Genomic DNA, 25,895 nt, shown 5'->3' with positions numbered 1-25,895 from the left:
ACAAAAAAAAATGTAGCCAACATTTAGACTTGATTTTCCAGTGCCCAAAAAAGTACATCTGCCACTTTTCTGAGGTCAACAGTTTTCATCTCACCACCACCACCAGAATATGATGCTTTTTATATATGATGATTTCCCACTTCATTCTCTGCTATTGCAGGAGACTAACAAATAGAGAGGGACCCTTTTTAAAGCTTGATGAAATGTAATACCTTTGAGAGCACCGTCCCTCCATCAATGAGTACAAAAGTGTCAGAGGAATTGCTGTACACACAGAAATAAATGTTTAGGACAAACTTTAAAAGGATTTATCTAAGTTGCTCACCTGTCTACTAATTTAAAAGTCCTATACACTCATTTAAATCCAAATTAAGATTAGTTATTTAAGCCACACTCGAGTTTAACTCAATTCATGCACCTGACAACACAGGGTCAAAAGATCTGTCAAAAGATATTAAGTGCCACAATTTACTGAACTCAAGAAGTTCTGTGAAACAATTTGACTTTTAAGCATCTGTCCCCTAAACTAAATGTCAAGTTTGTTGCCTTATGAAGTCCGCAAACTAAGTATCCTTGCTACCTCAGACAATTATTTAAGATACCAAGAGGGGGCTCTTCACTCATAACCTAGAAAGACTGGAGTTTTTCAGAACTTAATCTTAAATTCTGTTTAAAATGTTATTCTTAATGTTGTTAAGAATTTTATGATTCTCTTTAACTGTGATTCTAAAGAAAAAGAAACAAAAGCAGTATGATATATTTCTGCAGTCTTAAAGCCAGAGAAAAGTACTTTATTATTTACATGTAAATATTTCTCTCTCTCATTTCCAGTATCAGTTACCTATCTGAGAGCTCAAACAGCATGAATGAGAGCCTTGATTTGACAGAAACAATAGAAGGAGGCTTTCTCAAACACTGTAGCTGTACAAATGCCTCTGGATCTTTGACAGCCTTAAAACATGCCAGCACACCTGAATAAAATTAGATCAAAGTTTAGCATTCCATCACAATTCACTCATCCATCTCTTTTCAATAAAGAGGTTTGTGATGCACTACAGGTAGGGAAACAGTGTCAAAATGAAAGCTTTTAGAGTGTATCTAATGTAATGAAGTATCACAAACCTTGCCACACTTTTTTTCACAGTACTTTGTTCTCTATATTCACTAATTAATTGTAAAATCCAGATTGAAAAAAATAGTAATAATAAGTGTTTTTCCTAAAATATTTTTTCTAAAACTTATAGTACGATTTATATATATATATATATATTTTTTTTTTTTTTTTACAAATTTTGGCAAAAAAATTCATTTTTCCAAAAAAGTGATATGATACCATTCCTTTTCCAAGTGAAGATGTAACATAACTGCACACTGATACGTTGCAGTATGTTTTTTGTCCCTTTATTTTGGAGCTCTAAGAACTTTTCATAACACAACAGCACCACGCAAAAGTTATGTGGGTCCCTAAAGCACTATAAGCCTCAGCCGTTACAGAAGTAGCAGCTATCCAAGACTTTTCATTTATGATCTGAATCAGGAACAGCTTTGGGTGTTTTCATCAACGACCAGGTCCCTTCAGCAGGGAGGTCTGCAGCTGATGCAGCCACACCAACGAGAAGAGTTACTCCTCTAGCGGAATAATCCTTATTCCTCCAGGGGATATAAGGAATAAGGGCTTCCTCATGCTACGTGGGTGAGGGTTTCATCGTTGCAGTGACAAAATCGTGAGACATGAGCCCCAGGGCAGCAGCAGAAGCGCTGGGGCCGCCAGCTGGCTGCGCCCCTTCACGCCCGGGGCCGAGCCTGGCGAGGAGCGGCCTCGACCAGCAGCGGAGGAGCCCGGCTGCCGGCCCTGCCTCCTCCCCTCCGGCTGCGGGCCCTCCTGAGGGGCACGGGGGCGAGGCGGGCCGGCCCCACCGCGGTCCCCTCACGCCTCTCCCGCAGCCCCGCCCGCCGCTGGCCGGCCCCTCACCTTATCGCCCTCCATGGTCGGGGGCGGCGGGGAGCCGCCACCGGGAGGGCACGAAACGGCGGCGGGAGGGCGTCCGGGCTCGCCTAGCGACCGGCGGCGGTGGGCCGGGCGGGGAGAAAGCGGGGAGCCCGCCCCGGAGCGGGCGGTGCTGCGGCCGCACGGCGTGAAGGGAAGAGAAGGGGAGGGCGGCGTGAAATGGCGGGCGGCTGCGCTCCCCTGCCTCCGGCGTCGGCGTGAGGAGAAACGGCGGCGCCTCAGCAACACGTGTAAAGAGCTGCAAATGTAAAATAATAATAATCTCATAAATAGCATCGGAGCTATTTTCTGCAGCAGGGAGCAAGGGACGGCCTGCGGGGAAGGCGGGCGCTGCTTGCACGGCGAATATTTGCACCCTGCTAACGTGCTGCGCGATTTAACAGGCTGACTGAGAACTCCCCTGGGCGCTTGAAGTTCGTTTTTTTGTGTTTTTTTTTTTCTTTTTATTGGGGAAAAAATAAAATTGTAACTACATGAAAGGGGGGAATGAGTTTACTGAAGTATTTGTTATTAACATTTGTAGAAAGCTGATTATCGAGGGGGGGCAAAAGGCGTTTGAGAAAGGCATGTGAGAAACAATCCTGAAGTTCAACAGTTGTTGTCATTAGACTTCAGAGATAAAATTTAACCCTGAGTTCTCGGCCTTAAATAGTCAGTTGGCAAATATATACAAATACGTACATCCTTGATGCAGATTTCTCCTATCCATGTTTTCTTGCTTTGTAACATAAATTAAAAAGGCTGTAAAAGTTGTATCTCTGTCTGGAATATGAGTTATTTTCCTTTATCATGTATCACTAAAGCAAATAAAGCAATTAGGATAAAAACAATGATATTTAAAAAGAAAAAACATTATGGCTTTTAAGAGCTATATTGCACTAAGCATCTATGAATGCTAAACTATTTATAAACATATGAATAATTTAGCTGTCTTTGGTAGAGCAATAATAATCCATAAGCATTTTTATATCATCTTCCCTGAAAAAGTAGAAATGCGTGTACAAACCATCCTGGATTAATTCCAAGAGCTTTTTAGCCAAGGTGGTGAAGTGTTATAAATACATGGAACTATGCATCTGCTTAGTAAAGGATATTCTGCACATGTGATGTCCTCCATACAGAAGCTGAAGGACAAAAACTACCTTTAAGTACTCTAGTTCAACTTGTTTTTAATAACAATACAGTAAGCACATATTACTAAAACCAGTAAATGCGACAGCAATACCAAAGACTGGACAGAACAAAATATCTTTTTTTTTTTTTTTCAAATTCTGGATGTACTATCTACTTCTTTAGAGTGTGCATATGTATTAGTTACCAAAAACAAAAAAAAACCAAAACATTTCAGCTGCCAGTAGCTTTTTATTCCCCCTAGTAGAGTACACTAGTCAAGCAGCTTTATGACGAGAAAAATCACAGATGTGGGAAGGCACCACTAGAGGGATTGTACAGAATTTTGCAAAGCTTAAAGCCAGTGATCAAACAAGCTTAACTGCTGCATGAGAGCACAAGTTGGAGGAACACCTGTGGAATAACAGAGCTAAAATTTGTGCATGTCGTTGTTTTTCTACCATCTATCAAAATAAATGACAGTTTATCACCAATCTAGTGAGGAAAAAAAGAAAAAGAAAAAAAATGTCAGTAGTTCTACTGTTTTTTCTAAAAATGGATGTTAGAGTCATGTGGACACATGAAAAAAAAAAGAAAAAAAAAAGACATGCATTTCTTCTATCACTATACAGCATAAAAAGAAGCCCTACCTTCTCTTGGAAATAAAAGTGTGTTGTAAGCTAGGCTTTTGGTAGCCCTGAGAATTTTGATAAGATTTTAGGTAGTACACGATTTTGTATTTTGTCACTTGTTTTTCACCTGCACTGCTATCTGAAAAACATGAATACACAATAACAGCTTTTTACACTTTATAGTAACGTGCTATTATTTCTCTTTGGATATTCTTCTAATCCTATGATGCAATATTGCTTTTTTCTCCATTTGTGTGTAGAGTGACATACCACAGAATTACAACAAAAAAAAATACCAAAAATATGTACTCTCACAGCAACAATGTGGCAACCCTACATCATGTTTAAAAATTATCATTAAAAACAACAAAAAATATAGGTTTTGTATGAAGGAAGAGACTTACCAAGATCTAGGTTTTGCAGTTCCCCCTCCCCCCCCCCCCACCTTTTCTGCTGAATTCTGAATTTCTGGTGAATTCTGGTGAATTATAAAATTCACCAATTTCTGCTGAAGATGAGAAGAAAACTCAAATACTATTATCAGTGTAGGTGCATAAGTGACCTCTCACAAAGTGTTCAAAATGCTTTTGGTAGTCATTCCTCCAGACCCATAAACAGAAACAGCAAAAATGCGGATCTCTGAAGTGACCTATGTGCCTCTAGTTTTGAACCATAACTTGTAAGAGTACTGTTAGGGGGAAAACAACAACAACAACCACAAACAAACAAAAACCAGATGATGATCAAGGTGAAAACTGAAGAACATATTATAGTGGAAAGTATATATGTCTTCAGCAACAGTAAATATTTGAGCATCTTATCATGGGACTACTATTTATGCATTCAGTGAAAATGAAGGCAGATTGGGTTATACCAGAGATCAGAGATACATGGGTTTGTTCCAAACAACAGAAGCTCTATATACTGATGGTAGAGTCTTCTAACTCTTTTTCTGCTACATATTAGATAATTTGAAGCAGGTAGAAAATATTTATGCTATATGCTAGATGATCTGAAGCAGGTTGAGACAGCAGGACAAAATCAAACCCAGAAGTACACTTAAAATATGTTTTCTATTAATAATGCCTTTTTTTTTTAGCTAAAAACTCCTATCTGTGTAAACATTCTCATATTTCTATTCATAGTTAAAGATTTCTATTCAGTAGTTAAAAATCTGTAGAGAAAAGTTACATATTGAAACAAAGGTGCTGACTAAAATAAGGTCAAATCAAATAAGTATCAAATACTGGTTTTCAGGAAGATTAACTGTTAATCTGGAAGCAACAATTAAAATTGCTTCCAAAACATATTTTCTTGAAGTTGGGGGAAACCTAGATTTTTCCTTTTCATCATATAAACTAAAATTAACCAATTTTTCTCATTCCCCCCCCCCCCAAAAAAAAAAAAAGATTTATAAATAAGATCTTTTTAGTAAGCTATTTTAAAATATATTACTATATATAAAATATAAAATATATTATTATATATGTTAAAATATATTATTGGTACTTACTGGATAAAAGGCATCATAGCAAACTATTGTAATCCCAGGTTTTACTCCAACGGAACCTATTGAGTTTTAAACAAATAAAAAAAGAATCCTATGAAAAGGGGGAACAAACAAAATTGACTAAGAATTTATATAAAGGAATATTGTAATAAAAAAGTATTAATTAAAATTCCAAGGAGGCAACGGGCCTACAAAGCAGGATAAGAAAAGAATAAATATTATCTGAGATAAATGTAATCAGCTCTGTAGCTGACATAATTCACTATAGGATACTTAAGGAAAAGCCAGAGTGATCTCTGTGGTATAAGTACCTTCAAGTGTTCTTGACATGTTCAAGAAGACAGCTATTGTAAGTATCAAAAAATAGGAGGATCAGGAAATAAGTGAATTAGCTTAACAAACCCAAGTTTCTGGAGCAAATTATTCAGCAATTTGCCAACACCAAAAAAGATAAGAGTAAACAAATAACTTCTGTTTATCAGGAACATTGTATCAAGTGCTCTAAGAGAGTGACTTTAACTTAACCCTCAAGCAGCAGAGTTTGTATCTTAACAAGGCTCTTTTGTCTCTATTATAATAATGGTATGCTAATTTCATACCACCCAGTTTCTTCACCAAAATACCATGTGAGGCCAAGTTGGTTATCTACAGAAGTTCTAAGAAGTCAGCTGTAACCTCTTTATCAGAACTTTCTCTTGATGTTACAGATAAATGCTTTCAATTAAATATTACAAGATCTCGCTTTTGTTTTCCTATTTGATTGGCGCTGTATCACTCACCTTTAGTTCTAATTAATCAGACTTCTGTATCGACTAATTCATCATTCTGGCCAGGATCAATGCTAGGTTGTCAGGCCTACAATTATGTGTTCGTCATGCCAAATGCTACTACAAGATTCATTTTTTTTATACTGTGCTTCTCTGATGTATTATTATTGGCTGTACGGGGTACTCTGCCAGTTCTATAACCAGCTCATTTGCAGAACGCACAGAGACATAAAGGACAGCAGAATAAAATGTTGCATATGGTAAAGTGTTAGTTGGCATAACATCATGTTAATTCAATCACTTTTTTTTTTTCTCCTGTTTTGAATTTTAATTTTGGTTTTTGATACAGTAATATTCTGGTTCTGATACTGTGAAGCTAAATAGGGAAGTAAAATGGAGCAATGGAGTCCAAGACCTATAACGAAGGACTTGAAAAAATGAGAAAATCATGACAGTATTTTCAGTAATTGAAGGAGCTGTCAAAGAATACAGCCACTTGTACTAGGTGTTACTCAACCTTAGGACTGAAGAATTCACAAGAAAGTTTATATAAGCAAACCAAGTATTTAGGAATATAGTAAATGCAAACAGACGGACAACACAAAACCACACAGACAAACAACCCCCCACCACATTTACTGTAGTTTGATATTATTGGTATCCAAATGGGTCACAGTCCCACTTGATATCCCCAGTTTAAAAGTTAAAAAAAAAAAAAAAAAAGCTATTGTAGAGTATTATGCTGCCTTGCAGTTTCCCAACCATTTGGGAGGAGTGTTGCCAGCAGGTCAGGGGAGGTGATCTTCCCCCTCTACTCAGCCCTGGTGATGCCACACCTGGAGTACTGTGTCCAGTTCTGGGCTCCCCAGTAAAAGAGGGACATAGGACTACTGGAGCGAGTCCAGAGGAGGGCTACAAAGATGATCAGAGGACTGGAGCACCTGTCGTACAAGAACAGGCTGAGAGAGCTGGGCCTGTTTAGCCTGGAAAAGAGAAGACTGAGGGAAGACCTCATTGATGTATAAAAATATCTGAGGGAAGGGTGTCAAGAGGTTGGAGCCAGTCTCTTTTCAGTTGTACCCATGACAAACTGAAGCACAGGAGGTTCCAGCTCAATATGAGGGGGCACTTCTTTACCGTGAGGGTGATAGAGCACTGGAACAGGTTGCCCAGAGAGGCTGTAGAGTCTCCTTCTCTGGAGACATTAAAAACCCGCCTGGACGCCATCCTGTGCAACGTGCTCTAGGTGATCCTGCTCGGCAGGGGGGTTGGACTAGATGATCTTCAGAGGTCCCTTCCAACCTCAACCACTCTGTGATTCTGTGAATGTATGGCCATTTAGTTTTCTTTGAGTCATCCATTGTGTCTGAGTGCAGGCATCAAGGGAATTTGGAAAGATGACGTAAGAAGAACACAAGTTCCAGTTTTGCTGTGCAATGCTAGTCAAACAGCTTTTTCTTTTGTACTATTTCCTTTCTGACTTTCCATTTCTCTGGATAATTGAGATGAGGTTGTTTTCATTTCTTAAGGATGTGAAGTTAATAGAGCTTCCCTTTTTGTCATTTGTATGTTTTTCATAACTATTTAGCCTATGGGCTAAATTTGCTCTCCCCTGCCTGCAAATGCTAGTCTCAGAGCCCTGAAACTTTTGTGAAAGTTGGCTGAAGAGAGGAGAAAGAGCCCTGACTGCCCCGCTGAGTGGAAGGTTGGGCACTTATATCCAGATGAATAACACTCCTCGTAAATGCTGAGATTAATCAGCAAGGGTGTACCAGCAAACTGATAAGCAAGGACAAGCGATAGCTGCTCCTCCCAAAATTGGTGGGGTTATATTATTGACAAGATAAAGGAATGGTAGGAGGAAGACATGTGAAGAAAGCCTATCTATAAAGGGACATGGGATGCAAACCTGTAGAAAATCAGGATTTATTAGTTCTGCAGATCAGGATTTGTGTAATCCCAAGAGTCTGGATTGTGGGTGCCACCCCAGGTACTCCTATATATTAACAAGATGACAAAGGAGACAGCTTTATCTGAGGATGTGAGAGCAAAACTTCAGGCAGCACCTGTTGTAACCCAGGCGTGGAGTGACCAACCCCTGGCTCCTCTAAGCTGTGTATCAGTCCATCTTTTAATAACATCCCTCAACAGCAAACAGAAAAACGCGAAGCTTTCCATAGAAGGGCGTAACAGGTGGAAACCTTTCAACCACACGCGTGGCTACAGAGACTGGGGAGAAGCCGCGGCGTGCCTGTGAGGAAGCACGAAGCAGCACCGAGGTGCCCGCCATCGCGTGCCTCCTCACAGAGCTCCTCCACCGAGCGGGGAGAGCTCGGTCGGGAAGCGACGAGGGGGTCCCCTCACGGCTCGACTCTTCCTCGGGCAGGCCCCGAGCGGCGGGGAGGGAGCCCCGGGGCCGCCCGGGATTGCGGGAGGCGGTGGCGGCAGGAGGGAAGGGGGCGGCCGGCGCCTCCCCGCGGCTGGGGCCGGGCCGGGCCGAGCCGAACGCGGAAGTGGGCGGCGGCTGGTGTCGGTGCGCGGCCAGCGGGGCCGGGCGCAGGATGCGAGGAGGAGGAGGAGAAGGAGGAGCAGCGGGAGGAGCGGCAGCAGTCGGAGGAACCGCCGCTGCGGCAGCATGAGCGGGGCCGCGGCGAAGCAGCCCCCCGGAGCGGGGTCCGCGGACAAGGCGGCGGCGGCGGCCGCCGGGGACTCGGTGCCGGAGCCGCCGCCGCCGTCGCTGCTGAGCGTGGACGTGACGGGTTTGGTGTCGCAGTTCGCCAGGAGCTTCGTGCTCATCTTCCCCGTCTACGTGCTGGGCTACCTGGGGCTGAGCTTCAGCTGGGTGCTCATCGCCCTGTGCGGGCTCTTCTGGATCCGCAGGCACCGCGGCGGCAAAACCTCCCGCCTGGGCCGGGCTCTCGCCTTCCTGGAGGACGAGGAGGAGGCGGTGCGGCTCAGCGTCTCCTCGGCGGATCTGCCCGCCTGGGTGAGTGCCCAACAACGCCCTTCGGCGCTTCCGAGGGAGCAGCCGAGCCCCGCGGCCGGCCTCGGGCCCGGCACCTCCGTGGTGGCGGCCGCCTTCTCCTCCCCGGGCCGCGGGGCACGGGCCCGCTGCAGGCCCGTAGCTGGAAGGGAGAAGGCGAGGAGCTGCCGGCCTTGGGGTGCCCGGCCCCGCTCCGCCAGCCTCCCTCGGGACCCGGGACCGTCCCTCGGCCGCGGTGGCCTGGCCCCGCCGCCGCCTCCCGGCCCGTTAGCGCCTGAGGCGGCCGCCCTGCCGTGCCCTGACCGCCGCCGCGGACCGGGCTTCCCTCGCAGAAATAAACTTTACCTCAGGCTTTGGGTTACCTTTTTATTATTTTATATCTTTTTTTCCCCCATCGGATGGCAGCGACGCCCGCGTTTGGGACGTCGCGAGGTCTCTGCGATATCTTGTGACTGGGGAAAAAGGTTTTTTTCTTGAAAAGTTGAGAGCAGAGGCTGACAAAATCAGCTTCTTAACGGTTTTAAATAAAGTGTTACTTAATAGGGAATGACAGAAAAATGAGGTGGTATTCTTGGCTGCTTTCAGGGCTGTGAGGGGAGGGCTAAGGTGAGGGCGCTCAGGTGGCTGTACTCAAGCATCGCCGTGGTTGGCTTTAAAAGGTTTTCTTCGAAAGTGGATCATTCCTTTGAAAGTTTGGGGCTTTCTGATAAATATTTACAGCTACCATTTTCAGCCGAAGCTCAGCTTCAGAGCTGACTACTAGCTCTTTGTAATTTTTACCTGTGGTGTTAAATTTCTTTAAACACAGCTAACAGCCAGCCACCCAGCAGCGCTCATCAAGGCCTCGGGTGTCCTGTTCTGCTAGGGTAATCCGCTGTGAGGAGCTTGATGCTATCTTGGTCTCCACATCAGAAGTCTTGGGGATTTCTGCTGAATCTTTCCATGTGATTTTGTTGCTGCCTGTTCTCTGCTGCTCAGTGATAGCCACCCACGTCTCTGCAGGGTGCTCTGTGCAGTGGCTAGGCACCTGGCAGGCTTGCAATGTTCAGTATCCAAGTTGTGGTCTCCTTGTCATCAAACTGTACCTGATGTTACCTGTTCCCAGCTCTAACAAGGAAGTTATGCGAGTTTCAGACATCCAGAGTGAATATAGGGTATAGGTGTGAAATTGGAGGCTTCTTACTTCTGTTTTCTTGTGTCTTTTACCCTAGTTCTTTTTACAAGATCGTGGTAAACATGGGAACTGTGTATAAAAGAGATGAGGTGGTTTTACTGCTTGAAGCTGAGATGTAAGTCTTAAATAAACTGGCCAATAGCTCTTACGTTAGCTCTATGATTGCTTTTTTTTTTCCCTGTTACCATGCAGTCATATAATGGAAATGTTCTGATTTGACGCATTTAAAATAAATTAATTGAACCTGGGTTTGTTGTGGAAGGTTGTGTAAGTAACTATGTGCCAGTAACTAGGCAGTGGATACTCAAGCTTAGTGCTGTGTGTAAACTCTAAATCATGATTAGTTACCTTTGATAAAATGGCAATTAATTCTTGCATGCAGTTGGCCAAATATCTAAAAATTGAGAAAGGGGCCTCTGGACTTTAGTGTACACTGTGGGTAGAAATTCATAGAGAGAAATGAGTGCTGGCTGCAAGCACCTGCATGTCATAGTGCTGTCAGAAAGCAATTGATCAGTATGCAGTGTTTCCCTGAAGGTGTGACCGTCTGATACATCAGTTGGCAGTTGTATTGTAAATCACTCTTTTCTTTTTCTTTTTCTTCCTCTCTTTAATCATATTGTTAAATCTTAAAGGTCTCGTTTCTTTTCCTTCTGCTAACTGTATGCTATATTCTGGAAGTATGCATCCAAATAAACATAGCTTCCAGATTGAATGCAGCCTGGAAAACAGAAGTCTGTTGAGGACTGAGGGCCAATCAAAAGTGGTCTTTGTCTGCTCTCATAGTCATTAAGCTTCTAATGACTCTTTTTGCTATCTGTGTAACTTGTCTTGGACAATGGCTATTCTCTTTCCTTCTGTTTTCTATATGTTATCCTAGAGAATCACAAATTTCAATCATATTTTGAGTAAGAGACAGTGGACAGTATATGGAGCCTGATATCTCTTACTATTGATTGATTACTGTTCCAGTTTATCTCTCTCAATGTGAACTCCAAACTAATGTGTGCTCTTTTGGTTTCTGATCATGGAAATAAAGTTAAAATGCAGCATTGTCTTACCCAAGTAAGTTAAAATATAGGGCATTTTCTATTCTTCAGGGACTAAAACTGAGATGCAGTAAGCTGTTTTTCAATTAGCATTACCTAACATCCTAAACACTTATTTGCTTCGTGGTATCTTTTTTTTTTTTTTTTTTTTACTATTCTTATTAGAAAAGAATTTCAGGTGAGCAGCAATGTATGTGAAGTGTGATTTTTATTATTTTTTCTTTTTATTTTTTACTCTTACCTGCATTACGATTGATTACTGCATAAGCCATTTATCTGAAGTATGCAGTAATACTTCACTGACTTACTTATTTTTAAGAAAGTGGTTATTGCAGGAGTAGTGTGTTAAGATTTGTCCTGTGACTATGCTTAGTTATGATTTGCAAGTAATACTATTGTGCTATCACACTACCGTTAGTAATGTTAATTATTAGTTTCCTAAAAAGATTTAATTTTTCCGTAACCAGATGGTTATATGATAAGAACGTTCTGTTCTGTGAAAGGAATGAATTCAACATGAATATTAAGTCATTTAAAATGTAAATACTCTGTTATTTAAAATATTATGCTTAAAGATCACACGCTAGAACATAAACTCTTCAGGAAGCAATTTTTCTTCTCTGTTCCTTGCGCTTTGTATTACTAATTCAAGTGGATGGGATCAAGAAATATTTTGTTCGCTGTCGTAATAAGATCTGTACTCATAGGCCTGCTAACATGTAGTTATAGCTCTGCTGCGTGTTTGGGAGCTGTCACTGGTTATGTGGGGTGGGAGGGAGGGGAGTTGGGCGCTTTTCCAAGTCATTTGAATTAGGCAGCAGAATTTACAATGCAAAATGACTGGAGATCAAAATGGTCTTTAAATAAAGTCAGTGTTTCCCCTGTCCTAGCAGCGTTTCATACGCTATATGTATTTTATACTGGAATAAATGTAATTAAGATGCAAACATACATAAGGAAAGCAGCAATTAAGAATCCTTACTTTGAATAGGGAAGGTAGGAAACCAGGACTGAAATTTTAAAGGCAAGGCATCATGTTGCTTTAGATGATGAAATTCCATCACTGTTTTAAAAATAGAAGTGGTGTAACCAATTTACTTCATTCTTTCTCAGAACAACCAAAAAGTTATCTAGTTTTTCCGTTTTAGGGGATTTGGGATTGTTTTATGTTACTTTCATGATGTATTTACAGTTACTGTTCAGCATTGTTTTGGATAAGTGAAATTTACTCATCTTTTCTTCAAAGTATAGATAAAGGCCATGCTGACTTTTTTTCCCCTGGATTAATTGTAAATTTGGCCTGGTACCAGGGCCTGTATCTGTGCAGTCTGTCAGCAGTCAGCAGGAGACCAAAATAGGAACAAATCTTAGCGGTTTTAGATAATTGATTCTGAAAACATGTTTGGACAAATTTTTTTGTTTCTCTTTCCAAGTATTATATTATAATGAAACTAAAGTAGTATACATCTTTGAAGTAAAAGTAGTGTCATATTAATATATTAATTACAAATTTGTGATAGTATTTTGTGTCCTATAGACTTGAGTTTCTGCTGTAGTTTGGAGTGATTTTTATGGTGGTATTAATTGTTTTTCTCACCTACCTTAAGGTAAGGGAAAAAGCCTGCCCAAACTGAGATAAACGTGTGACTAGTCACCTGTTCAAGTAAGCCGACTTAGAGTGGTAAAAAAATTTGCTAGGTACTCCTCTTGGGAAGTGGTATGAAATTCTTGTGCTCAGGTAGTATTTTGAATTGCTGTATCATTGCTGTACCTGTAGGGAAGATACTTGTGTGTACCATTTTTGGTAGATGCTGATGTACAGCTCCAGTAATCCATGAATTATCAACCCAGGATTAGATGAGTGTTTTTTCGCAGTGGTTCAGCAAAGTATGGCTTCTGTGGTAATTGCATACTTGTTAGCTGAGTGTTGGATTGAATGTTGAACAAACCCCTAGTGTTTAAAGGATCACAGACTGTTCTGGGTAAAAGTAGTCTTTGGAACATGTGTGAGAAAGGAAATTGTGATTTGTAACTATGAAATGATTTGTATTTAGTCATGTATATCCTTTTTTTTTTTTTTCAAACCCTTCTATGAGCTTCTTGTAAAATACTGTAGTTACGTGGTTAGGGGAATGAAGATTTCAGTATTTACTGATATTAGGAAGGCAGACCCAGTATGTTCGTGGAAGAAGATCAGTTAAGCAGGTCTAAGTGCAGAGTCATATCCTGTACTGAGTTGCATCTGCAGAGTACAGAGGATCGAGGTGGTGGTGCTCTTACTTGTATTTGATATGACAGCTTCTGGATGCTGTAAAATCAAACCTGTGAACTGGATCTTAGATTCAGGACAGGAAGCTCCAAAGACTCCGTACTGATGGCTATTGAATATGTACTCGGTAAACCTGATAAAGCAAAAGGACTTCTGCAATGCTAATTTGTTTTTTAATTCCCACAGAACAAAAAGAGCTTTCTCTCAACTTACAACTTCAGCTAACGCTGTTAGCTATGTGAATTATAGGTGAGTTTTTATGCAGCGTACTAAAACATAAAAAGGGGGATATGAGCCATTGTTACACATCCTCCTCATCCTTTCTCCAAATGTTAGTTGAGAATGTTAGATTCAATATAAAAATGACTTCCATGTATGTCTCCTTAATGCTAAGCTGCATCTAATCAGTTTAGATGGTGAGTGCTGCAGATGGCCATATCCTGTGGGCTGCCAGCCTGCATCTGGAAAGTATGAAACAGCGTGAGTGAGGATGGAGTAATAACTTGTGAGTACTGAACAACTGAAGTCCACATCCTTCTGCCTGATGCATTTTTTTCAAAACTGCCTTCTGTTCTAGATGCCTGATGGTGTATGTATACACACACATGTACTGGGTGGTTTAGTGGTTGTGGGTTTTTTATTTTTTTGGAAGAAGTTTAATTTGGTTCAGTATTACTTCTTGTACCTCAGAAGGTGACCTGGGTGGCTTTCTAAGAGTACGCCATAGGTAAGAATGATGGGTTCTAGGAATGGAGAACCAGGTGGAAAAAAATTAACTTTTATGTTTGACATTGATAATATCTTCTGTTTCTCAAATAAAGTTTTCAGATTTACTGTATTAAAACTATGCTGAGCTGACTTCTGTCTCATACTGCTTTCTGTCATGTAGTAATGGGGTAAGCATCACTGTATGATTCATACAGAAAGATCCTTTTTCAGAGTGTTTATGGTAGAAAACCGTGTGATGAGCTGATGTTTATCAACATGATACCAAATTACTGTAGAAAAATATTGACCTGAAAATATTAGTATGCTTTTGAACTGTTCTTAGGTACAACAGACATTCTAGCTATCTGTGTATAATGGATTTTTTTTTCAGTATAACAAACTGATGCTATCCAACAGTTACCAGTGACTTTTGTGATGTGCTGTTTGTCTGCGTAACTGAAGTTTTGTGCCTTTTTATTATGTTTAAATTTTACTTTCACTTTGGTCTGCCAGTGTTGTTTCCATGCCAGAATAGTCTTTGAATACAGGGGTGGGGCCACCTTGAGCCATATTTGAATAGGTAGGAGTCATAAAGATCTTGTCAGTAAAGACTGAAGCTTTGTGGAGGGGGGGAAGGAAGGCTAGAGTAACAGTCATCCTTTTCTGCCTCTTCCACGAGCTGCTTCTGGCTTTAGAGAAGGATTTACTGCTTCTTGAGACTGTCGGCACATCACAGAGTGTAGTTGGATATGCATTCTAAATTATATTTTTATTTTTATCTTTTTGCATGTGAGAGCCTGCTGGAAAATAGGGAGATGAATCAAGGTTATCATCAAAACATTTTCGTAGTAGTTTACAGTAATGACAGCCTGCTGTAGAAATTTTAAGCATTCAAAACAATTCTTTGGTGTCCCGTTCTTGTATTTTAAAATGAAAGAACAGGTAGCATTTTGTTTCTAGTAAGATAAAAATCTTTGTCTTAAATAATTTGATTTATATTGCAGTTTATTTTTCCTTTTATCCAGCTGTCACTAATTATAGCATAGAAAAAGTTTTCTAATTGCAGACATTGCCTCGAGTGTAACTTTTTGGAGCTTTGCAGCAATTTCTTGCTGACCATATGCCTGAATATGAGCTATGGGTTTACGGAAGCTGTTTTCAAAACGTGTTTTGAAATGAGGTTTTAAAAGAATGCAGTTTTTTTTAAATATCCCCTGTAGCATCTGAAAGATGGTTTGGTAGAGCTTTATAGTATATCAGTGTATCATAGTGTATAGTGTATCAGATTCTGAAAGCAATGGTTAATGATTATAAAGTGACCTATGTCACTGATTTGTTGTGTTTCAGCATGTAAATACAAAGGAATCAATAAAAAAAAAAAGAGTATGGTCCTTCTGGAAGCATTGCATAAACAAGAGATTTTTGCATTAGGCACTGATAATGTAGGTAGAGAGTTGTTCCGAACATTTTCAGCCCATGAAGTCTCATCTTTCTCTTTGTTTTCCTTATTCTCAGACAATATAAATTAAATCTGATACTGTTCTTTCCTATGGAAAGTGGGAATGTTCACCCCAGCAGCCAAACTTAAATCCTTGTCTTTGGATGATGTGTGTGAGCACTTAATGAAACAAAATACGAGGTACTCAAGTGTGAGTAAGAACAGTGGGAAAGAGTATTTTGGTAAGAAAGGGGTGTGTCTTAGTTTGAAACAACTGTTTGAATTAAGTAGGTTATGAAACTGAACTGCTTAGGTCTAACATTTTATCATTTGTATAACTTTTGGATTGTATGGCACTTCGATATTTCTGATTAAGATTTCTATCAGGTGAATAAGGGAAGTATTCTTTAAAGTAACGAAAGAAGATGTTAGATGGGGAAGAATCAAATAAAGAACTTGCTAAAAGTGGCCACCTGTGCAATGGTTGAAGCTGGTTGCCAGCGTGGTGTGTTTGACAGTGTATGTGGTTCTCCAGGATGGCTTGAACTCACCCAGGACCCTTTTCAGTCCCCTCTGCCATACACTAAATGCTTTTCTTATTTTGCAGCAAAAAAGAGGATCTAGACAGCAGTTGCTTTTCTTACACAGTCTTAATACTTTTTCTGCGGAAGCTTTGACATCTCACTGGATGGGAGAAAAGTTCTGTTGGGGCGAGCAGGGAAGGATGACAGTGTAACCGAAGATGTATGTGACGTTTTGTTTTGGAAAATAAGGATCTAATTTAATTTTTTCTTTCTGGCACTTCCCAACTTTTCTGTGTTCTGATTCCATGAATGTCATTCCTTTTACTATGCTTTTCATGTAAATTTTGTGACTAAAATGACCATCAAATCACAAAATGGATCATTGTCATGCCTGGTTAGTGGGGCTGTTCAAACTTGCCACGTGAGCTAATGGAGTAATTGGTAGAACTAATAGATTCCTTCTCCGTTGACTTCAATTAGTCCAGATTAAACTTGCATTGTATGGAAGTTTCATTACAAAGGTGAGGTTCAAGAATCAGAATCATAGAATCACAGAATATTTTGGGTTGGAAGGGACCTGACAGATCACCCGGTTCCAACTCCCTGCCATGGGCAGGGACACCTCCCACCAGGTCAGGTTGCCCAAAGCCCACTGTGTCCTTTACTGTTTTTGAGGGCTTGTGTTCAGCATGTATGTCTTGTTAAATCCATTCCATTTGCCTCATCTCAAGATACTTTGCGTTGATCTTTCTCTTGTTCCCTAACATAGTTCCGTATTTCTCGGAAGCTCACAGTTCAGGTGAGCTGTGTTCTGTCTCTTCTTGAGTCCCCCTGGGGTGTTGTTTTAGGAGGGGAGATGCTCCTCAGACTTTCTGCAGAGCCATTTGATCCCCATGCCCAGCCCAACTCTAGTTTTTATTCCCACATAGCTTCTACCAAGCTCCATGTAGCAGTCTTTGTTGGACTTGCAGAGCTCTTGTTTTCTTTGCAGTTTAAATGGTGCAGCCTTTTGACCGTTCTGTTCCATTTTTGTGCTTCCTGTGATGTTCTTAAAAGAAGAAAGTGAGAATGTTCAAGCTTCTTCCTATTGAAGTTTTATATACATTCTTATGAGTAAGGAACCAGTTTTATTTGGAAAACTTTTATTTGTAAGTGAAGTCCTGCTTTCCTCTGTGTTTCAATAAGCTTACTGCAGAGAGAATCAGGGAGACCAGTAGTTAAAAAGAACGAATCTGGAGTTTCCAAACAAAGTAAAAGTGCACTCCTGCCAAAACAGCTGTCCTGCACCCAGGTGTGTTCTCCCCCGCCTTCCTGTGCCAGCATTAGCGTTTACCTGGCCAGTTAATCACAGGCTTTGTCAGGCTGGATGGGGCTTTGAGCAACCTGGGCTGGTGGGAGGTGCCCCTGCCCATGGCAGGGGGGTGGAACTGGATGGACTTTAAGGTCCCTTCCAACCCAGACCATCCGCTGATTCTATGGCCAGTTCCTCTAGTTAGCTTACTGTGCAGCCACACGCGTGCTGGTGCCTACAGAAAGGAGGCTGGGGAAGCCAGTTTTGATATGAAATGAAGCGGTGCCTTTTGTGAGAGGACCCTCTTAGCAGGGAGTGGCAAGAAACGCTGCTGAGATACCTTTGATGGGAAGCACAGTGTGAACCTGAGCAGTTTATAATGCCGAGCTGCACATCCAGCTTCTCTGATAACATTGAAACAGGCCTGTTAACATACCTAATTATCAAACATATAAACCCTAAGTACTTTGAGCCAACTTCAAAGCCAGCCCCGTTTTTAGTGGGTGGTTGGATCAGATGAGCTCCAGAGGTCCTTTCCAACATGTTGTTCTCTGATTGTTTTTGTTTTAAGCTATCGTTTAATTAGCTTTCAGTCTCCAGCTGCGGCTTACAACTAGTAAGAAACCTTTTCTGCATAAAAAGCCAGTATTTACTTAACTATTAAGTGTACCAGCAACAAAAGTAGATGATGGCTATCTTTAGAGAGAGGTTCTATGGGAGGTAGTGAGACTTCTGAAGTCATTCAGATGCCTGTCAGCTAAATAGCTAGTATTAAGGCTCTGTGCAGCAAATTGCTAAAACACAGCATTTTTCCGATGGAACTCCAGTTATATAAATAACCTTTCGGAGAGGAGCGTTCCTGCGTGAGTCACTGCACCAAGTTTTGTCTGCTACACCCTGACGTGACTACAGGACTCTCGACAGCACTTGGGAACCTGAACCAGGGCTAACGGTTTTCAGCCGAAGCAGCCCAGGATTCTGCATTAGGAAGTTGTTACTAGAAATACGAAACTAGATTTACTTGGCTGAAAATAGCCATCACATGATGGACAGGCATTACATTGTCATTTGGCTGTCCTTATCGTATAGCAGCCTGGGTCAAGTTTACATTAGGTCAAAAGCAGGCTCTTTCCCCTGAGAGAGTTGTGATTGTGAGTTTAATTGCCCACCTTTTTACGTCTGTTTTAATGAAGACTTGAACTGAGAGAGTCTAGTTCAGGCTCTCGCCCTGTTGTTTTCATAACCTTTGTTTGCATTCCTTCCGATAGATACTGGCTCATGTGAATTATCCAAAGCGACTGAAATAGTTTCTTTGGGGAAGGTTTGGAAGATTAGCACCAAATACGAAATTCAAAATGTATTCCCAACCTGTTGTCTGTCGGTATCCCATCACTGTCTGTTTTAAAGGGCAGGTGGGAGGAAAGCAGGTGGATCTGCGTGGAAGCACAGTGTCTCCCTGCTTCATTTTTAAAAGTAACCGCGGGATATGCCGATGTGTGAAGGTGATCATAAATCCTGAAGTGTTCTGGTTTGAATTAACCCTGCAGTATTACCATCCACACTTCTGTTCTTAAAAGTTGTGCGTGTTCAGTTTGAAATAGCTTACTGGGGAAAAAAAATGATCGTGGGAAGGAAGAAAATGCAGGTAGAGCTTAGCAGCTGAGGAAGCTCTTAGTTTGGTGTTTATGCACTATTACTTCTTCTTTGTAATACATGGTTCTTCAAGCCTTATTTCAGCTCCCCATACCTTGATATAAAACAGTATGTGTGCTTTCTCGGATGCCGTTCTTCACACAGCACACTCCGTAGGCTGCTAAGCTTTGAAATCCAACAGTGAGTAAGTTTACAACTTCACATCCAAAATCTTGACAAGAACTCGTGCGGCATTCCTCTGCAGGGAAGAGTTTTACGAGACAGGCTCTGAGGTGTTTGTGCAGCCTTACAGAGCGAGCCCTCGGGGCTTGTTGGTAGTTAGCACGTTTCACCCGTTTGCGTGTTTCCAAGCAGAGTGCCATTACTGCAGCGAATATATATTTCATTTGCAGAAATACCTTTCAATTTCTTTCCTTTCCCTCCACCCAGCCTATTGATTGATCAGGTTAGTTGTTGAACTAGGATGCTAACTGCTTTTGTATGCATGGCTAGGAAGTTGTCTTAGCCTAGTAATCAGGTTTATGGTGCTGACTAACTATATATATTTTAAACTACTGTGTTCCTCACCCAATTACTTTCCTCCTAAAATACTTGGAACTGGAAAGAGAACGCTTTTCCACCCACCCACCCTCTGCCAGTTAAATGTCAAATAGCAGCCAGGAAATAAGGGAATTTTTCCGTGCGGTAGGGAGGGGGGGAATCTGGGTGCTGGCTTTTGAGTTGTATGTGGTACAGGAATATCTGATAGCGATAAATTAGACAGTTGATTAGGTGTGACTGATAAATTAGATTAAAATGTAGTTGTTTCTCTGTCTCTATTTGCTCATGGTAGTCTTCATTTCGGTTTATCTTTTAGGGAAAATATTTGAGCTTTGGAATGTGTCTTTTTCCCCCTCCTCTTTGTAGGGTGTGTTAGGTATGAGCACCGTGGTGATGCGAATGTGCTTCAATTGTCCGTGCTCCTTTGATAACATCGTTTTTCTTACTTCTGTCTTGTTCATTTAAGTCTTTATTGTGATAATTAGCTCTCTGCTAGATTTGTCTGTGTATAAAGCATTTTAAAGAGCTGTGCATAGTAAGTGTTTGTGTTATTTTTGGTCTTACATAGACGTATGGTAATTGAAAACTTCTGCCAACAGTTGTGTTTTTCCAGTTCCTTTGTGTTAGGTTGAACTTGTCTGCGATTTTTTTCCAGTACTTGCCCTACCTTTTACGAGTTCTCTGAAGTGTATTTGTGAATAACAAAATGTTACCAAGCTGTTCACTTGGTTACTTTGATGTGCTGAAAACCTCCCTAATGAATTATTTTTCCTTTCTAGTTCGTTAGAGCAATCCATAGAACCATGGATTTGTTTTGGAAAATAGCGTTTTGTTTGTTTGCTTGTTTACAAATCACTTTCTCGCATAAGAATAAAAACCTTAATTAACAACCTTAATTTTACTGTATGAGATATGAAAAACTACAAAAACGTTACTTTAAAGCAGGGATTCAGGAATTCCCTTCCGGCACACACGTGTTGTTTTTAGTGTACCTGCTTCCTATGTACTGAGCTTTCTGGTTTTCTGGCGCTGCTGGGAGGGAAGTCTGCTGTTCTAGTAACACCACAACAATGCTTCTGACAAAGCTGTCACTGGAAGTGGAGATACCTGAAAGTAGGTATCTTTTTTTATTTCCCACTTCTTCCTAGGGCTCTTTATGTTAAGTCTGGGGAGAGCCTGCACAGCATCGTTCTGGATGTTATGCAGAACTGGGGAGGGATTGTAGTGGGCAGTGAGTGTACATAGGACCTGCTGGAAAATTTTTAAAGATATTCAAGCATTTACCCGGGAAATGGGTAATAGGAAACCTATTATGGCATAGCAGGGAGCAGCGTGTGTTTGTTCTTGCTCAAGACATCCAGTCTTTCATCTTCATTTCAAGTGAGTCTGGTATTTGGGATGTAGAATACTTGGCAGTTTTTTTCTTCCGGTGAGAAGTGGAGACGTTTCTGCTTGAAGTGAAGCTCTCCTGAAGGGATGGAAATGATGGTAGCTTTTCCTTGAAGTTGCTTTAAAGCACTTAACCTTGACTGTAATAACATTGATTCACATCTGTATCCTCACAGTGCAAACAAGAAAACTGTAGAACATCATTTCAACTTTGACTCTTTGAAAAGCAATAGAAATATATCCACTTGCCAGAGAGAGATTATTCCTTATTCCTAAAATTAATGGGTTTTAAGCTCTTGACAAATCACTTTGGAATTTCTTCTCTGAAGTTCTCATTCTTGATTCCAATGGAGCACATGAGCTCCTAGATTAGATGTAACCCATGAGAAGTTGTAAGGTTGCTTGCTTCTTTGCTTGAGGCTTGCATTGCTTGGGGCAATGATTTTCCTTTTTTGTCAGTCTGTTGTTTTGTGGGTTTTGCTGTTCTAGTCTCTTCCAACAGTCAAAGTGATGAGCTCCAGCTCCACTTTCTGCTGCTGTGATTGTTTGCATTCCTGTCTGTCCTACTATAGTGAATGCAACATCTAAGTAAGACACTTATGCTGCAATGTCCCACTGAGTAAGAGAAAGGGAAAAAATCTCTGATTTGGGGTAGCTCAGATTAGTTAATGACATAGGATTTGACATGTCACTATTTTAACAGAAAGTGACTATATTCAGCTTCTGAGGACAAAAAAGAACATAGAGGCATTGAAATACGTATCTCAAAGACAGTGTTAATTTTTTTCACTGTACTTTACAAGTCACTTGATTGAGGACTTCTACATAGGCAAACAAATCTTAACTATGTAGTTAAGAGGAAAAAAAAATTCAACTTAGTTGAAACAAAAATTATCTGTAGGTGAATGTTAAGCTGGCTGACTATTTACGTCCGAACAATTTTTCAAATACATTGACCAGAGTCTGGGCTGTATTGGATGCAACAAATCATACCTAGCAACTGGAATGGTGCATTTTGATTGAGCATCCCTTCTAGAGTGAAAAGAAATAAAATATTTGTCTTTTTTTTTGGCTACTTGGAAAAGTCTATCAAATTCTTCAAAATAACTTTTTCAAGCTGAAATGGTATAGCTGCAAATTAACTACTATTTATGCAGATATCTGAAAGTGACTGTGGTATTTTACTCAGGGGGTTTGATGCTGTTTTAACTGTCATCGCTGCATTCTAAATTCAAGTGATATCTTGTGCAAGAAAGCTATTACATGCGATTAAGGGCTGGATACAGCCCATAGGCTGCTGAAAATATCTATTAATCATACGGGGCTGGGATTCAGGCCTCAAACAACAAAATCAGCAGTAAAAGCTGTAAAAAAAATCAATTGCCAATTAGTACAAATAATGACATTTGCTATTGCAGACTGAAATGTAGGTTCATCCTGCTGAATTTGGGCACCTCATTCGAGAGGTGCAAGCCTTTTTCTGCCATCTGTCTTCAGTCAGTGGGAAGGAGTGAGCTGAATTTTTTGCACGAGGTCCCTTTTCTCTGTATAATAAGAATCTCTGTATAATAAGAATGTAGAGTAATGAGGTCAAAACTCCATTGCTGCTTTTTACCTGCCTAAAATTAACAAAGAATGCTGTGGGCCACGGCTGCTGGATTTTAATTAATGTATAAAGTAAATATTCTACAATAGGACTTAAAAAAAAAAAAAAAAAGATTAGTATGGTACAGCAGCCTCTATTGTAAATCTGCTGAGAGTTTAGGAGATAAGAGTGGCTGGGCTGCAGATACCACTCCCTGCACGTGCACAAACATAACCTCTATCAAGAAAAGTCCAGATTAAGGAATGTGCTGCTTAGGGGCAATCCAATTAAGTGCCATAGTTATTCAGTCACTGTTGTGTGCACAATTCCGTGAAGCTAGATTTTAGGGAACTGATGGACTCCATGGATGATTCTTGTCAGTTCAGACTGTTGCCTTCAACTGATGTAAACTTATTCCCACTCATAAAACTGATATTCACTTTGGTTTTAGGCATAAGACGTTTGGTTTCCATTCAGAACTAGAATTTGCTTAACTGGAATTTAGACATAAATCGGTATTCATTGGAGATTTTCTTTATGATCAATGCAGGCATCTCCAGAGGACTCAATCTGCCCCTGGGGGAAGTGTTTCAAGGTGCCAGGTGTGTATCTGCAGAGGTCCTTCTTTTCTCTGTTAATGATAAAGCAGGTGCAGGTTGACTAGATTACTGTTGGACATGTAAAAGATGGAAATCTTAAATTAGCGCAGAACAAATCATCCTAATGATCACCAATATTTGAATCTTTAAAATTGGAAACCTTTGAAATTGCTGTGAAGCCGTATGTAGGAGAAAAGTTGCTGAGAGGTAAAAGGAGTCTTCCTGGTGTGGAGCTGCAACTGGGATCTAGTGGGCATGATCTGATTACCCCATTGGAGCCGCACAACGTGCAAACATCCAAGGTGGGACCACAGATAGAGATCAAAATGCAGAAATGGAGAGCTTAAGTGTCAGTTAGAAGTGACTCATTCCTTAAAAATCCCATTGTGTGCTTCATGTTATGATTCAATTGCAGGCGGCGTGCTTACAAAGTGACTTACTGCTGCTGTCACCAAGTAAAGCAGTAGTAGTTTATGTTGACCGTTTTTACTGCCACATTGCAAAGTGGAATATAGACTGTTTAAAGTGGTAGAGTTTAGGATAAAGAATATTCAAGAGATCCCAAATGCTTGGGTTATCTGCAGCATTGATGATAATCAGCAATATGAGGGAAGAGGTAACAGCCCTGTGCTGTGTTCAGATAAGGAAAAATGTGTCCAACTTCCCTCCACTCTGTTGCTCCCTCTCCTCCTGTCTGAACACCCAACAATTCCAGCAGTCTAAAGCTGGAACATCCCCTCTCTGTGTCCAAGACAGTACTAAAACGTAGTCACTTCCCTGCTTGCTACCCAGGGTTTGTTTGGAGGGCAGGAACTGCCTTTACACCAGGGCTGGTTACCTGGTGTTTACCCACAGCTGTAAGCACTTGCTGCGCAGGAGCCATGGCTGTGTGTACAGAAACAACTTTCTATGGTTCATGTCACTGCTCATGCTTGATTGGGCTTGGTACCTGGAAGTAAACCAGTGTTGTTCTTGAAAATCTTGGCTATATACTCAAGAGGGCAGTTATTTCACAAAGTTCCACTGAAGGGCTGGTTCTGTAACTGCTTCAGTAAATCTACAGCATATTCTCTCCAAAAATCGACGTCTCCCTCTCTAAATACATGCAAATAAAATAAGCATAGTGAATTTATATTAAAACTAGAGAAATGAAAATGAAGTATCCTTCAAGAAATATATTGCTAAACGTTAAACTTCCTGAACCAGGAGGAGGCAGATTCTTTAGTTTTTGTTTTTTGTATTTCTTTTGTTTTTTAGTATTGCTTTAAAAATAGCCAGGCTTAGAAAGAACACTTGTATTATTATTTTGTGTTTTTTTTAGAGTTTTGTGATTACTTTCTTCCCCTGTTTTTATGATGGAGGAATTCATAACAGAGGCTGAAGAATGTTTTGTCAGAGCGTGTTGCAAGACAACTGTTTTGAAAGATGGCATCGCTGCTGGTTTGCAGCCATGAGAGAGAGCATCTGTGTCCACGGGAAGCTGGAATCTCAGGGGATGTTATCTGGAACCAGGGCCCGCAGGAATTTAGTACGGTGAAGCATTGCCAGCTGACAGCTGGGCTTTTTACTTTATTTAGTCATTTGTATTTTTGTGTTTTCTACCGATACCTTAAAAGATGTCGTCATCTTGAAATCTACTTGTGAATTAAAAACAAACAAACAAAAAAATCAGATGTTGATTTTTAAACTTCAAATTTCCTACCCATAGCAATATTTTATTCTCCTTGGTTTTGTTGACTTGTAAAGACTCGCAGGGAAGGTCAAGTGACTGGAGAACTGCCGCTGCGTACACAAGTCAAACGATCAACAGGACGTTCAAATATCTAGGAGGGTTTTAACTATAACATTGCAACACGCAGCAGTGTCTTGGAGAAAAGGTACTGCGTGCCCGTCGGTATCCATGGACTAGAAGAGCTTGGTCAGTCTTTCGGTAAGTGACAGACTGAAAGCAAGGTTTGCCCTCCTGCTTACTGTGTGTGGTCTAGAACAGCATCTCGTAGAAGGCTTAAATCCTGTTTATTTCAAATTTAACTTTTTCAATGAAAATTGAGTTAATCGGTGTCAAAGTTAACAAATTTAAGTCTCAGTGCTAGCTTTCAGTCTGGTTTTGTCAGGTTTTAATTTAATATTTGTCATAGACACAGTCTCCATGCTCCATGGCCAAGCTGCCCGTGCCTTGTTCCTACCTGCAGAAGGATTCTTCCTGCAGTAGTTCTTGCAGTGTGCAATTTGTGGGATTCCTAGAATTTGTACGAGTTTGGCGGCTTACTTCCTTTGGGCCAAGATTTTACGTATTTTCCTAAGGCCACAATAATGAAATTTAGTTGCATTTAGATCTGAAAACCCTACTGCTTCTGAGCTTCCCACAATATCTTTCTGTTGGAGGCTGTGTGACTGACAATGGGTCTTGTGGCAGATTTGCAACTTGGTGGGTGTAAATGTGCAGATGCCACATGAACCAGTTCAGTGTGCAAAACCGGCGTGCTGCTTTTCAACAGTGGACGTGTTTTTCAGTGGTTTCTCTTCCTTCTGTGGGTCTGACTTAAGCATGCTCGCCGTACTTGCTATAAAATGCCTTCTTGACTAAGAAGTGTTAAGCTCAGTCATGGGACAGTTCGGCCAGGTGAAAGGCTATTGAAACGGACCCATGATTTGGATGAAGACAG

General features: G+C 40.9%; 2 protein-coding genes across 7 annotated transcripts in view; one reads left to right on the top strand and one right to left on the bottom strand.

Annotated features, from left to right (window-relative positions):
- DYNC2I1 (dynein 2 intermediate chain 1) overlaps positions 1-5,319 on the bottom strand; it is a 34,883-nt gene extending 29,564 nt beyond the window's left edge. Inside the window, exons 1-2 of one of the 4 annotated variants that reach the window (XM_080578235.1) lie at positions 5,264-5,319; positions 1,973-2,246 (exon numbers count right to left, since the gene is read on the bottom strand). In XM_080578235.1, the coding sequence (XP_080434361.1) occupies positions 1,973-2,246; positions 5,264-5,280 (291 nt within the window). In that variant the 5' untranslated portion in view covers positions 5,281-5,319. Of the gene's footprint in view, positions 1-212; positions 265-1,333; positions 1,947-1,972; positions 3,995-5,263 lie in introns of those variants that run through there. The other 3 variants (XM_080578237.1, XM_080578236.1, XM_080578234.1) reach the window with 3 other exon arrangements.
- A 3,195-nt stretch (positions 5,320-8,514) lies between these two features.
- The window catches only part of ESYT2 (extended synaptotagmin 2), an 84,591-nt gene continuing 67,210 nt past the window's right edge, over positions 8,515-25,895 (top strand). For 2 of the 3 annotated variants that reach the window (XM_080578562.1, XM_080578561.1), the window contains exon 1: positions 8,515-9,013. In XM_080578562.1, coding sequence (XP_080434688.1) covers positions 8,663-9,013 — 351 coding nt within the window. In that variant the 5' untranslated portion in view covers positions 8,515-8,662. Of the gene's footprint in view, positions 9,014-24,962; positions 25,160-25,895 lie in introns of those variants that run through there. The other variant, XM_080578563.1, reaches the window with a different exon arrangement.

This window comes from Anser brachyrhynchus, assembly GCF_964034855.1.
Source record: "Anser brachyrhynchus genome assembly, chromosome: 2".
NCBI lineage: Eukaryota > Metazoa > Chordata > Aves > Anseriformes > Anatidae > Anser > Anser brachyrhynchus.
The sequence above is the reverse complement of the archived record's forward strand: the minus strand, read 5'-3'. Positions and strand labels throughout refer to the sequence as shown.